This window comes from Rhinatrema bivittatum, chromosome 2 (assembly GCF_901001135.1).
Source record: "Rhinatrema bivittatum chromosome 2, aRhiBiv1.1, whole genome shotgun sequence".
Lineage (NCBI taxonomy): Eukaryota > Metazoa > Chordata > Amphibia > Gymnophiona > Rhinatrematidae > Rhinatrema > Rhinatrema bivittatum.
The window spans coordinates 713264163-713279305 of record NC_042616.1 but is presented as its reverse complement, the minus strand read 5'-3'; the positions used below and the strand labels follow the sequence as shown (position 1 = coordinate 713279305).

At 44.3% G+C, this 15143-nt stretch overlaps 1 protein-coding gene across 2 annotated transcripts in view; it reads right to left on the bottom strand.

Annotated features, from left to right (window-relative positions):
* The window catches only part of CPQ (carboxypeptidase Q), an 885139-nt gene that overhangs the window by 555679 nt on the left and 314317 nt on the right, over positions 1-15143 (bottom strand). For both annotated transcript variants that reach the window (XM_029591758.1, XM_029591757.1), the window contains exon 4: positions 4267-4474. In XM_029591758.1, coding sequence (XP_029447618.1) covers positions 4267-4474 — 208 coding nt within the window. The remainder of the gene's footprint in view (positions 1-4266; positions 4475-15143) is intronic.

The window sequence follows — 15143 nt, the reverse complement described above, 5'->3', positions numbered from 1 at the left end:
AGTTTTTGTCTGTACATTTTTATTTGTAATTAATGATCTTTGTTCTGTATTTGGTGCGGGTTTGTTTGTGTTTTGCATATGTGACCAAGGTGAGGTATTCTCCTACTGTGTAGTTTCTATTTAGGGGTCTATAGCAGCCTGGCTTGTTCTGTTTTCCTAACAAGAACTATACTGGTGTTTTAGGGCCTGTTGTAATAATTGCAGTGTTGGCTTTTTCTAAGTAAGGTAGTCACTGTTTGAGTGTTGGCAGTTAATACTGTTTTGCTTTATTGTAATTGTAATTCAGTTTACTCGTGGCTTTCTGAGCATCAAGTTCATACCTAATGCACTTTGCAATGGGCCTAATACCATGTGAGTTCCAAGTATCTTGCTTTTATACAGGGTTTTCTGGGTGACCGCACAATAGTGTATGTAAATATAATCTACCTATTGTTTTACCTCAAAAGACTGTTCATTTTCATATAAAATCTATTACTATATAAGCATAATTTGTAATTATGTGTGGGGAGAGCCAGGTGGTTGGAGGGGAGTGGGAGCAAGGATGGACGATTCACCGAGATGCTCAATATCCTTGCACCAGCCCGGAAAGAGTGCTTCACACACAGACACACACTATTCCTCCATCTCCCACTTCCCCAGGGGGGTCAATGTTGCGAAAGGGTGGGAGGTAGGTGGTAGAGTTGCTGGGAGTAGGACAAGATCACCAGCTTCCTGGAAATACCAATAGCACTCTTATCTGCCACTCCTTTGGGAACCCAGACCATGCCTTCCCCCTTCCCCAGCATTTCAAGTCACAACCCCTCCCCATGCTCTCATGAGCTAATACCGTGCCATGGGAGTGGGGACCATTTTTTTTTTCCTCGCCTCAAGCAGCAGATTACCCTGAGCCGCCCCTGCAGCTCAGGAACAAGATTCAGACAAGCAGAAAAGCTCAGGAGAAGTCAGAAATTAATGAACAGAGGCAACAGAGAGACAAGCTGGTTAAAGAAAAGCCAGCAACAGGAACAAGGTCAATCTTCATCAAACCAGTAGGAAGCGAAGGCTTAGGGTAAATTATACACATCAGTCAATCCTGGCTTGCTTCTGTTAGTCCAATCAGATAATACAGAGCAGGTCCAAACACACTCCAAAGAGAAGTGTTGATAATGATGAAAATAATCCAGCACCAGGTATATAAATAATTCACTGTACAAGGTCACACGGCTGAGAAACTGAAGGTCACTAGATTTAAGACTAATCTGTCCTGATATCCTTATATTAAAGGAGATCATACTGTGGGATAATGGATGGGTTCTCGCAAAGAGCACAATCCTCAATTAAAATACTACAGGTAATGTCTCTTCATGCATACTTAGCAACATAACTGCAGTTTGTTCATTTTACAGATATTTTCTTTAACAATGGCTGGCAAGATTTGTCTATACAAGGCAGTATGAGCAGAATTATGGAAAAGATAAATCTTTCTGAATAAGGAGTTATTTTTACCAGATCAGAGACAGGAATTCACTAGGGAGAGGTCATGTCAAAACAAATTTGATTGAAGACTGACTGACCAGGGAATTAGATCAGGGAAAAACAAGGGATATGGTCTACCTATATTTCAGTGAGGCTTCTAACACTGTTCCACACAAGAGAATCATTAGCAAGTTGAAGGTGAGTCTTAAAGTAATAATCTGGGTTAGAAACTGGTTGAATGATAAAGCAACAGCATGGTAGCAGGGGGATTTTACTCAGGGGAGAGAATGATGATTAATGGAGTGCCACAAAGATTAATCCTACAGCTGGTTCTATTTAATGATTTAATAAGCAAATTTCCGAGCAGCTAGAAGAAAAGAGTTTTTTTGCACAGTGATTTTTATGATATATGCTTTTGTCAAGTGGAAATAACACTTAAGACCCAGTAGGGGCCAGTCAAAGTTCTGGAAACTTTGACAGAAGTTTTTCGTGATTGGGCTCCATCCTGATGATGTCACCCATATGTGAGGACTACCATCCTGCTTGTCCTGTGAGAATATAAATTACAATAGTGTGATATCAATTGGGCTTAAAAGGCTCAACTGAGTATGATGCAGGAATGAGAGCTGGATGGTGAAAGAAGTGGTTGAGGCACATTGTACATTAGTAGTTAGGAACAGAAATACAGAGCAATAAAGAAAAAAAATTATGTTGTTTTTTTTTGAGGAGACAAAAAAGATAAAATGGAAAAAACACACTAAAGAACAAATAAGAAGACAAAAAATAGTGAAAAAATTAAGGTGGCAGCAAAGAGAAAGACCAAATCGTCCTCTTTCTTCAGTGAAGAAAAATAAATGAGGAGACTTGCATGACACAGCTGCAAGGGAACATTCATACAAGAGAGCGTGTTTCAAATCAGCGCCATATGATGACATCACCCACTTGAATATCAACATTTTTTACTGCTTATCCATGGAGGTAATGGCTAGGAAGAAGTTGGATGTTTAATAGCAGCAACAGTAGTAGCAGTTGTATAGAGATCGTACTGAAAAGGTTCTTGTTGCTTACTGGGTACATATGTGAATGCAACCTCAAGCAGCAAGAAAACTGGATTATTTGCAAACTGTGATATATTTTATTAGAGCAGCATAACCATAATACAAAAATAGAAGCAGACAAACACAAAATACTTGCAGAGGCATGGGGGATTAGTATGACTCCCTTCCAAGCGCAATCCCAGCACTTGCTCTCCCATGTCCCTGGTCTACTGCCACAGGGGTCTCCCTTGGTTGACAGTGCGAGTCGATACAGGCACCCCCCAACCATATCTCCATGCATTGGCCCACACAGTCAGTGGCTATTTGGCCCTTCTGTGGAGTCTTCTGGATGCACAGGCTAGAGGTCAATTCCCGATCCACCTTCTAGCCCGCACAGCTGCTGAAGTCATGAAGATGTATAGCCCGCTAGTCCCTGACAGATTCCACTGCTAGGTACCTAAGCACTTTGGGGCGGATTTTAAAACGAGCGCGAATAGCCTACTTTTGTTTGCGCTCCAGGCGCAAACAAAAGTACGCTGGATTGTAGTAGATACGCGCGGAGCCGCACGTATCCGCTAAAATCCTGGATCGGCGCGCGCAAGGCTATCGATTTCGTATAGCCGGCGCGCGCCGAGCCGCGCAGCCTACCCCCGTTCCCTCCGAGGCCGCTCCGAAATCGGAGCGGCCTCGGAGGGAACTTTCCTTTGCCCTCCCCTCACCTTCCCCTCCCTTCCCCTACCTAACCCACCCACCCGGCCCTGTCTAAAACCCCCCCTTACCTTTGTCGGGGGATTTACGCCTCCCTCCGGGAGGCGTAAATCCCCGCGCGCGAGCGGGCCTCCTGCACGCCGGGCCGCGACCTGGGGGCGGGTACGGAGGGCGCGGCCACGCCCCCGGACCGCCCCGGGCCGTAGCCACGCCCCGTACCCGCCCCCAAAACGCTGCCGACACGCCCCCGAAACGCCACGACGACCGGGCCCGCCCCCCGACGCGCCCCCGACACGCCCCCCTCGGAGAACCCCGGGACTTACGCGAGTCCCTTGGCTCTGCGCGCGCCGGGAGGCCTATGTAAAATAGGCTTCCCGGCGCGCAGGGCCCTGCTCGCGTAAATCCGCCCGGTTTTGGGCGGATTTACGCGAGCAGGGCTCTGAAAATCCACCCCATTATATCTATAGATGGATTTGCAAAAGCTTTCAAGGCCATACCAGTCCCATCTTTGCCAGCAAGACAACCAATAAGAATACTTAAAAATAGTAATCTTAGGCAACAGTTGGGCTGTTCTCTATCCCAAGACAGGGCTCTTGGATTGTGTACTGTTGTGATATCTTTCTATTAAAAGATACTGCAGAGCTAGAAAAAGTACAGCTAACAGCAATTAAGTTAATTAGGGAAATGAAGCATAGGAGATGAGACTAGGGCAGCTGTAAATGTTTACCGTGGAGAAAAGACTGCTAGGAGGGGATAGGATTACAGTTTATAAATGCAAAAGATTCAGTATTCATAAGTCACAAAATATAGTGCAGGCTGCTTTGAAACACCTGCAAAGGGCACTGCAGATGTGTCAAGAGGCTACTGCAACATCCTGATGTAGTGCTGTTGATATCAATAGCACAAATCACAGGTTTTCAGGGCAACCCAGGACATAGCTCAAAATATAAACCACACTCAATAAATGGAAACTCATAACAATACTCTTATTTGACACTGTAAATGACATAAGAAAGCTATTATTATCTTAATGATAATTCTCTACAAAAAAAAAATTATTACATACCTGTTCTGGATATTTGCTGCCAACAATCTCTGCCACAGTGTTAAAAGAATCTGCATCTGGATAGTTCTTGGCTCCCATCTTCAGAGTAATAACTATCTTGGTACCACGGGAAGCTATTCGAAACATCATTTCTGCATCTTCCACAGCAATACAGGCTGTAGGGATTTTAGGTACATTGTCCTGATAATCCTGCCAACCTGTATGAGGACTGGAAAAATAAAAGAGAAAATAAAGCACAGACAGCATTAAATGATGTACCAGAGATCAAATCTTAATTTAACACAATTATAGGAATGCTATAAATTATTTTAATTCAGTAAGCAACCTTCTTTGTTATGAAGTCAGATGAATGCTGGAGTGTATGGCAAGGGGTATTACCAGAAGGGAAAAAAAAGCAGTATTTTATTTCTTTATTTAACAATCACTTTTATACAACAATATCACAGAATGTTCAATGTGGTTTACAAAACTTAAAAGCACACACACAAGTAAATTTTAGAACAGAACAATATCAGGAGACACCATACTGAGACCTCATCTGCAGGTTACTCGTTAGGTAGTGGATAAGACATCCTTACATTCCCACTGAACCTTCTACATTGTGCTGCCAAAGTGCCTCTGAAACAGCCAAGTTGTTAATAGTTTTTTTAAAATGTTCTCAACTTCTCTGGCATGCTGTTCCACAATATTGGGCAGACCACCGAAAGGGTATGGTCTCTAATTTCACCCAAATGTGTCATCTTGATGGATAGAACTTCAAGCTGCCCTTTATTCTACGACCTTAATGGAATATAAACTCTTAACCCTGCACCAAGCCATGAACTATTAACATGATTGATCAGTTTGGGGTAGATTTTCAAAGGGTTGCGCCCGTAAGATACGCGCGAAACCCCCGAAAACCTATCCCTGCCTCCCCCTGTGCGCCAAGCCTATCTTGCATAGGCTCGGTGGCGCTCACAAGCCCCGGGACGCATGTATGTTCCGGGGCTTGCAAAAAGGGGCAGGGCATGGGCGGTCCGGGGGGGGGGGCAGGGCGGGGCCTGAGCCTCCAGGCACAGAGACCATTTGCTGCTGTGCCCGGGATCACGGGCCGATCATCGGCTGGCAGGCGTAACTTCTTCAACAAAGGTAAGGGGGGATTCTAGGTAGGACTGGGGGGCGGGTTAGGTAGGGGAAGGGAGGGGAAGGTGCTGGGGGGAGCGAAGGGAACAGAGGCAGGCTGCCCGACTCGGCGCGCGCAAGTAGCAGAATTGTGCACCCCCTTGCGCGCGCCGACCCTGGATTTTATAACATGCGTGCGGCTGCACGTGCATGTTATAAAATTGGGCGTAGATTTGTTCACGCCAGGTTGCGCGAACAAATCTGCGCCCGCGCACAGGTTTTAAAATCTGCCCCTTTATGAGTAAGCATGAATACCTTGTATTCTATTCTTAAATTAATAGGAAGCCAATGAAACTTCGCCAGGATCCAAAAGTAAGCAGGCTGTTGAGTTTTGAAGTAACTGCAGTTGACATACAGCTGAATTGGGAAGACCCAGAAGAAGAGAGTTATGATAATCAAAACTCAGCAGAAGCATAGCTTGCAATACAAATCTAAAGTCCAAAGGTTCCAAAAAAGCTTAAGCCATTTCAATAATTGTATTTTATAAAAACCCAAACAAACAAGATGTTTAAAATAGGTAGGCGTAGATTAGCGAGAATCTAACAAAACACCTAGATCTCTATCAAACGCTGAGACTTTTACGGTGTGGCTGTTTAAACGGATCTCAACAAAATTTCACATTTAGAGGAGAGGGCAGTGACGTCACCAACAGAGATGGCAGCCTGAACCGGAGCACCAAAGTATAGCTATTAAATAAATCACTGTCCATCCTCCTTCAGCCCTAGCTATTTTTTGACTGGAGATATACAGCTTATCACAGAACATGGCTACAAAGAAAAAAGGAACGGATTTGAGCCGATATTCATATACTAAGGGCGACGGCAAAAGAGACGGCCTAGAGCCGCATGGAAAGCCTGAGTGGGCTGAATCCTCCGGCACCAGCGGAGACCACTCATCCTCTGAAGAGCTCGACTCGCCTACTTCGATGCCCACTTGCGATGAGTTTCGCCATTGGTTTAGTGAAATTCATTGGGATCTAAAGAATAATAAGTGGGAAATGATGGAGATAATTGAGGAACTTAAAGAAGAAATGGTGGAGATAGGCCAACGCGTAGAGGACTGCGATCTCCACTTGGATTTTCAGGCTGAAAAACTTGACAAACTACAAGCACAGAGTGAGCGGATCGCAAAAGAGGAAGCTAATCTTTCTCTTAAAATTGAAGATCTGGAGAATCGTAATCGCAGATGTAACCTGTGAATACGTGGCATTCCCGAGTTGGAAGCCTATCGAGACTGCCATGCGGTGACAAGGGACATATGCAAATTCTTCCTTAACCAACTCACAACTGATGACACACCGGCCGGAGAAAAATTAATTGAGATAGAAAGGGATCACCGTACACTTGGACCCCAGCTAACTAACCTGCCGAGAGACATTATCATGTGCTTACTGCGCTATCCTCTAAAGGAGCAAATTTTACGCAAGGAAACAACAGTCTTGGAAGTGGGAAGAAAATCTCATATCCATCTTTGCCAATCTAGCCCCTGCAACACTTAAACGCAGGTATGAGTATAGGGAAATCACCGCTACTCTGAGAAAAGCTGAGGTCCGGTACCGGTGGTTATACCCTGAGGGAATCACCATCACGATCGATGGTGTGACGACTAAGGCGAACTCGCCGGTTGAAGCAGTGGCTTTCCTGGAAGCAGTGGGTCTTCAAGCAAGAGTACCGGTGCCGATCACGTCTAGAGAGCGGCCTGATCCCCCAAAGTGGCAGCGAATTGAGAAAGGCAGGCGGCGATTGCGACGGAATCCCGAAGGCCCAACTCCCTCTTCCTTGGATGAACTGAGCTGAATTATGCCTCATTGACTGTAATTTGCGCTCTTTCTTCTTTCTCCATGCAAATGATTTCAGGAGAATCTCGAACACATGTCTGGTTGTATACTATAATATACTATCTTGTTTATAAAGTTGATATAGTTTTCATAATGTTCTGATTATAGAGGGCCATTCGGGCAGACTGGCTGAACAGGGGAGGAGAGGCTTCCCATGAGTTAGCTTTTGGAGCTCTAGGGTTGCTGTGTACTGTGTTTGGGGAGTGCATAGGCCCTCAATCCCACACAGGTGGACCATGCTGATATGGTTTCTGCATGGGGGAACTAGGGGTGGGAGGGGAGGGGGGGAACTGGGGTGTTGCATGTAGCGGGGGGAGGGGTAGGAATGTTGCAGGGATGGTGTGTGGTAGATAGTGATAGGTATGGTACAGGGGACGAAGTTGTGCATGCTTTGCTTACATGGGATAAATGTTGATTCTTGGGGAACACAGTTTCATGCTGTGAACTGGAGGTATGGGTCACTAGCTTGCTACCTTTCCAATACTGTTATAATGTCACTTAACATTTTGTCCTTAAACGTAAAAGGCCTCAATATCCCACGCAAGCGTCAACTGTTAAAGCAGGAAATACATGCACATAAGGCAGCTATTATATGTTTACAAGAAACACATTTAAAACGCAGGTATGAACACCTGCTGGCGTGGCCCGAGTGGGCATACAGGTTTTTTTTTGCTGCTCGGAAGAATAGCAAATATGCGGGAGTGTGCATAGTTTTTAAAAAGGGAAATGATTATATAATTAAAAAACATGTAGAGGATCCCGAGGAACGCTATTTACTGATTAAATTTGAGTGCCAGGGGGCTCTCTATACTTTGGTTAATAGATATGCACCGAATTCTGATCAAAAAATATTTCTGGATCAGCTATTAAATAGAGAGAGCAAAGGCAATCTGATTCTCACAGGAGACTTTAATTTGTCTCTGACTCCCCAACTGGATAATTCCGGTGGGAGTAACCTTAATGAAAGCGCTCCGAGGCGGCGCTTATGGGCGCTTATAAAGAAATGGAATCTCCTTGATGTGTGGCAATATTGTAACCCCCAGACTAGAAATTTCACTTTTTTCTCTGCACCACATCAGTCATACTCTCGCATTGACTATTTCCTAGTGGACAGAATGTTATTGCCTCAGATAAAACAGACTAACATCCACAACATCACTTGGTCGGATCACTCACCCATAGATATAGAAATAGACGATTTGGCAGGAGGGGGAGGCTTTTGCCCTTGGAAATTGAATGATTCTCTCTTTCAGGTCGCAGACTTCTGCAAGACTCTACATAGTACTATCTCACACTATCTGTCTTCCAATGAGGGTTCCCCAGCACTGGTGTGGGAGTGTATGAAAGCAGTAGTGAGGGGCCATTTAATCACTCAGGGGGCTAAGGCTAAACATAGCCGTTTGAAAACCAGGGAAAGATACAGGGACCGGATGGTAATCTGCTAAAATCCCCCCCAGACATTCGACACCGCTTTCAACAGTTCTACCAGATGCTATATGAAGCAAACCCTTCCATATCAACAGGGCAGATAGGACAATATATTCGGGACAGAGACCTGCCAGTGCTCTCGGAAGCGGAGAAGGCTATCCTTGACAGGGAGATCACTTCACTAGAGATCTCTTATGCAATTCGGGATCTCAAAGCCAACAAGGCACCAGGGTTAGATGGCTTCACCCCACAATATTATAAAAGACTATGGCGTCTTCTTTAGTACCCCTTCTCAACACCTTGTTCAACTCTCTACGCACCGGGAATCGCTTACGCCCTGAAGCAAATATAGCCGGCCCTTGGCTCAATTCAAATAATTTAACCCTCTGTTTTCCCCCCAAAATACTCAATTGGACAAATGCTAAACAGCTAGAAAGCAAAACTGAGAATTTCAGGAAAACACTTAAACTTATCCCAATTCTTCAAGTCCAGTTCAGGAGTTTGTGTGATAGTAGTTCAGCTCTTTTCTCATCACAGTGACTTTTTATGAACTTATGCTTTATTATAATAACGAAATGGCAGCAGAATGACCAAAATGGCTCATCCAATCTGCCCAGCAGTGACCTGTCCGCCCTGGACAGCTGCAGACACAAGCTCCCTCATGGAACCAGTCATCCCATTCTCCTTTCCCCCCCTAGGGATCTCATCAGCATCTCAAGTTGTTTACTATGTTTTGGGGGTTAACTGCTGCTCCAGTCAGATTACCCCCATACCTTCTGTTTAGGATTGCAACCTCCATTCCATGCAGGTTACCCCAGTGCTTCATTATCATCCTCTTGCCACCAGGGATTCTCTGTGTTGATACCATTCATTTTTTAAATCTGTTATTGCTTTTATCTCCACCCTCTCTGCTGGCAAATTCATTACGTATTTCTAGCAAAAGAATTATACAAAGACAATGTTTTCTCTAGGACCCATAGAGTCACTAAGTATCTGCATTTAACATTTCTTAGAAATGATGTTTACCTTTACAGACAAAGTCACAAAGTGACTGATCATTCCTAAATAATCGTTTCCCTTTCCCCTTCAGAAGAGGCCTTGTTCATGTACAGTCTTAAAGCAGTGAACATTTGTTGGATAAATTTGACACATGGTATGAAGGCATGATCCAATAATTACAAAACTGAACCAAGTCAGGTAAAACCATGGGTCACAATGGGTGTGACCCAAGGCAAATTACTCAGGAAAATTTAGATAAACTCTATCGGATAACAACACTGCTCATTCTGTTTTACCCTTTTACAAATTATGTAATCTGAGCATTAGATTACATAATCACTGGTTAAGACTGCTAAACCAAGGGCACTTGCAAAGGAAGGCACTGGCAAGGTTTGAACTAGCAATAGCTAGGAAATAAAGGGCCAGAGCCCTAGCAAAAATTAACTAGAAAGTCAGAAGCAGGAAGGGCCAGGGGTCATAAGAGATCAAGAAGGGTATACGGTGGTCATTTCATCCAGTAAACCTGTTTGGACAAAGCTAGGTTAAAAGATTTTTCTGGGAACCAAGAAGTTGTTCCCAGTAACCAGAAGGCTTATCCAAACTCCCTACATTGCTAAAGCGTTAAGAGGTAGATTTTAAAAGCATTGCTCATAAAAAAAACGACCACACGCAAGCAACACAAATTTTAAGAAGCCGCAATACACACATGTGCATAAGTCAAGAAGGGAAGGAAAATGGGCAGAATATGGGTGTTCCGGGGCGGGGCCAAAACTTACACACATAATTCCAAATTTAAAAAAAAAATCTGGCTATGACACGTATCGGTGTGTTATCCACGTAACTTTACTGCTGGTCCTGATGAGGAGCAAGTCTGGTGATCTTGAGTTTTAGGGCTTTCAGCACAGCATGAGGGTTTGTGGTCAAGCGGGGGATTTGCTGGATTAAGAACCAGAGAGGTCTTGAAGACCTCAATATCAAATGGACAAACGGACTAACTGAAGAAACTGTTTTTTCCTTCTCACGAGCATGTTTTAAAACCCACCTGCATATGCGCGTAAAAGTAGCTAAAGCCCTAGCGGAAATAGGCACATAACAATTACTCGAGCCGCACAGACTTACACAAGGGAGGTATTTTAAATTGCACGCATGATATAAAATCGCAGCGTATCTCCACTCACGCACCAATATGCACATTTATGGGCGCACACGTGTTCCTTTTAAACGTAGCCAGTAAGTCTTGTTGTGGGTTCAGTTTCAGCTCCAAGTTCCAGTTCTAATTTCAGCCCCACCACCCACCCAACCCCCACCTGTTCTAGTCCTAGCACCATTAATTTCAAATGTCGGCCTCTGCTACAGCTACAGCACCTCAGTCTCCTTTCTCAGGGACCAGTCAATTCCTACCTATAAGTACTGGTGTGGCTAGGGAAGCCAAAAAGTTCTCAACTCCATCTTCAAAGGCCTCCAACCAGTTTAGTTTTCAAAGTAACCAAAGTGTGAAAATTAGGATATTTGACCCAGTGTTTGAAATTATATTTGATGAATATTCACTATTAGATATCTTGAAACTAAGTCTCTTTTTTTGCACTCAAGGTCTGTAATGTGTATGGGGATTCTATTTATATGGCACTTGCTTTATAAAACAACTACAGAAACAGAGTTAACAAAAATTCTTGGTGGGGAAAAAAAAAGTTACATGTCAATACAACTCTCAGTGTAAACAATTAAAAATAATCCTAAAGCAGTAAAAATGAAAAAATATACCAGGAAGCTCATACAAAACTAAATCTCCAGAATAGTACCTAGCCAGCACTACAGAGTAGACTTATCAGTCATAACTTGGTAAAAAGAAAATACTACTTCAAAATTACAACTAAAATACATTTTTAAAAAGTGTTTAAAATACATGAAGTGTATTCTTAACAACTAATGTCCAATCCCAACTTATACAAGTTTAAACTCTTTTTCATGTCTATCAAGGTAATTACTTATTATTGAGAAATTACTACTTACCTGATAATTTCCTTTTCCTTAAGACAGTCAAATGAATCCAGAACAAGTGGGTTATGCATTCCTTCCAGCAGGTGGAGATGGAGTAAACTGACGTCACAGTATATACACCCTTGCAGTTATATCAGCCTGCCAGTATTCTCTTCAAAAGCATCTGTGGCCAGACTAGCAACAAATGATGAAAAACAGATAACCACTGCAATACTCAGCCATCAGGCAACACTGAGCTCAGACGAGAATGTAATACTACTAGTCTAGGGGCTGGAGTAACACTTACCAGTAAGCCCTGTAACACATATGCACACAGGAGGATCATTATGCAATAAAGCAGCCAAGGGAGGGAAACTGGATTCATCTGACTGACCTAAAAAAAAGGAAATTATCAGGTAAGTAGTAATTTCTCATTTCTTAGCGTCCAGTCAGTGTTACATCGGTCGACCACGGGGGCTGCGGCTGACCATACTTACCCGCATTTGCAGCGGACCATTAGCCCTGGAGACACCAAGAGGCCTTCCTCCGAGGCAGGAGCGCTGCCGCTGCTGAAGCCCCGCCCCCTGACATTGCCTAGACGTGCGCGGCAACATCAGCCTTTCCGCTTAAAGGGGCCAGTGCGGGAAATACCCGGGCCAGCCCCGGATGTTCCTCACTTCGGTGAGGGTATTTAGCCTGCCTTCCATTTCTAACCTGCGAATTAGCAAGGAGTAGATCTGCTCCAGTCTAAGCTACTCTGCCGCTTCCTTGATGCCGCTGGAAGTTCTCTCTGCCCTCCGGGGTATTCTCTCTAACCTGGGTACCCGCTCCTCGGGAACCCTTTGCTTCTTTCAGGTGCCCTACTGGGATCAGGTACTCGCTCCTCGAGGGCCTGCACTCCCTGCCTCAGTGCCTGTAACCATCTACTTCTGTCTGGTGGAATCATCTACCTTACAGCTACCATCTAGTGAGTAATCTAACTCTCAGTCTGTCTCATCTACAGCTCTACCGTGCTGGGAAACCTACACCTGGATATCCCTATACCATCTTGGTGAGACGGGTTCCCTCTGCCGAGGGTCCCTGGACTGCTACCTCTGGATCACTTCACTTCTGCCACCTCTGGTGGTATACATCAGCTGTTCAATAAAAGACAAAACTTTGTGTTTGTGCATCCTGAGTCTAGCCCAGTACTGTGGCTCCCCGTGGGGCTCCTCCCCGTGGGCGTGGACATCTGCCACAGTACCCAAGAATCCACTCAAACACCTCGAAACCATAACAGATTGCTAACTCCATGGTTCGGCTCAGACTTCCGCTCTTCAGGCTTCAAGAACAACAAAGGTTCCTGGAAGCATTATCTACCTCTGTGGATCGTCTATACGCTCGATTGGATTCGCAAGCTGAAGAACTGAAAGTGCTCCAGTCACTCCTGGGTCTCCTTCAGAGGTTCCAAAGCCTCCAGACTTCTGTAGAATTAGTACTGGCAAACAAGCTATGTCAAGGGCCATACCATAAGACAAAATTGAGACGGATCTTCATGAAAGACAGGCTCCTTCTGAAACAGGTTCCTCTGTGCCAAAGTTAAAGAGGCAAATCCACTAGGAGCCTCCGCAGATATGCATGCCACAGCCTCCTGGGCCAATCTGGAGCAACCAAGAGCACCATCCCTCTGTGGCATTCGATCCTTCAAATCAATCTGTCCAACATGAGCCATGGAGAAAAGGCATACAGCAATTTATATTCCAGCCGGTCCTGTACTAGGGCATCGATACCCAATGACCTCAGATCTCTTCTGCAGCTAAAGAATTGGAAAACTTATGCAGTGCACAAAGTCACCAACAGTTCCAGAAACAGGAGACCCCAGAGATCCCAAATCAGCTGAAACTCCTCATCTGACAACGCCCACTCTCTTGAGTCCAGACTCTCCCTGCTGAAAAACTCTGCTCTTACGTTGTCTTATCCTGTGATGTGCAAGGCTGAGATCATCTGGAGATGCACCTCTGCCCATTCCATAAGATGATCTATTTCCCACAACTCTTGCTGGCTCTTGGTACCTCCCTGCTGATTAATTTAAGCCACAGTCGTTGCATTGTCTGACATTATGCAGACTGGTCCTTGTAGGGAATTATGAGAGGGCTTCAGCTATTAAGAAGAGGAATTGAATCATCTGAAATTATAGAGGGGTATCATGATAGAGGTGTCATCTATTGAGAAGAGGAACTGAATCTCTGGAAATAATAGAGTGTTTACAAATTTCAGGTGTTGGTTTAATTGAGATGGGTGGGTATATTGTGGGATTGGTATGAGTAGGGGATGGATGCATGTTGGTTACAGGGATTTTAATATAGATTGAACAGCTCTGGCATGTCCAATAGATAAAGTCGGTATCATGTGTTTATAATCGATATTAAGATTAAGATTATAATTTTTGATGATATATAATATAAAGAAATAAAGAATTTAATTACATAGTGTAATTTTTGTGCTAAGAATGTATGTGATGAATTATGATTATTGTAAATGATTATATGTGTTAGTATTGTACTTTCAAGAAGTTGGGAACGGGTGATGAAAAATGTGTTAATATATATAAATATAAACACTTCTATAGAAGCCACCATTCTGGCTGACGTGCAGACCAAATCACAGACCATCTCCACCAAGAAGGCAGCAACTGGTTCCACAATTGCCTTGGAGTTTACCACAGAGTCATCAATTTCCTGGGAGGGAAGCAAACAAGAACGAGCCACCAGAGAACAACAAGAAGCAATCTGCAAGGTAATTGCCACTGCTTTAAATGCTCACTTAAGGATGGTCTCAATTTTTTAGTATGAGCATCCTTCAAGGCCACTTCTCCTTCCTCAGGAATAGTGATCCGCTTGGAGACTGCACACACAAGTGCATTTCCACCTTGGGAAAAACATAAGCGCTCTCTTACCACTGGATCCAGAGGGTACAGGCCTTCCAAAACCCAACCTCCTTTGAAAATAACCTCTGGGCACCCCTCTCAAAATCAATTAATTCTTGAATGGCCTCCATCATGGGGAAAAAAAACAAGAGGCATTACGCAAAAAAACCAAAATGGCATTTCTCTTTGGCTCAGACATTGAATCTGCCCCAGGAACTCCAAGCAATTTTCAAGGTCTGGGAAATCAGAGCTAGCAGTTCATCTCTATGAAAGAACCGCAACATAGTTCCATACGGTTCTAATCCAGGGGATTTTCACCATCCTCAAGAGAGACAGGATCGGCGTCATCATCAGTGCCATCCAAATCTCCATCCAGAGGACCTGCTGCCACTCCAGGAGTACTCCGGTGCCCAACAAAAAATCCAGACAAGGTTTTCCCCTGCGCCTCTGCTCTAGGAGCATGGGACAGGGCCAAGGACTGCACCTGAAGAAAAAACTGCAACCCCTGGAAAAATTCTACCCATGAAAAAGTAGAAGCATCCAGACTGGGAGGGACCTGAGTTGTACTCG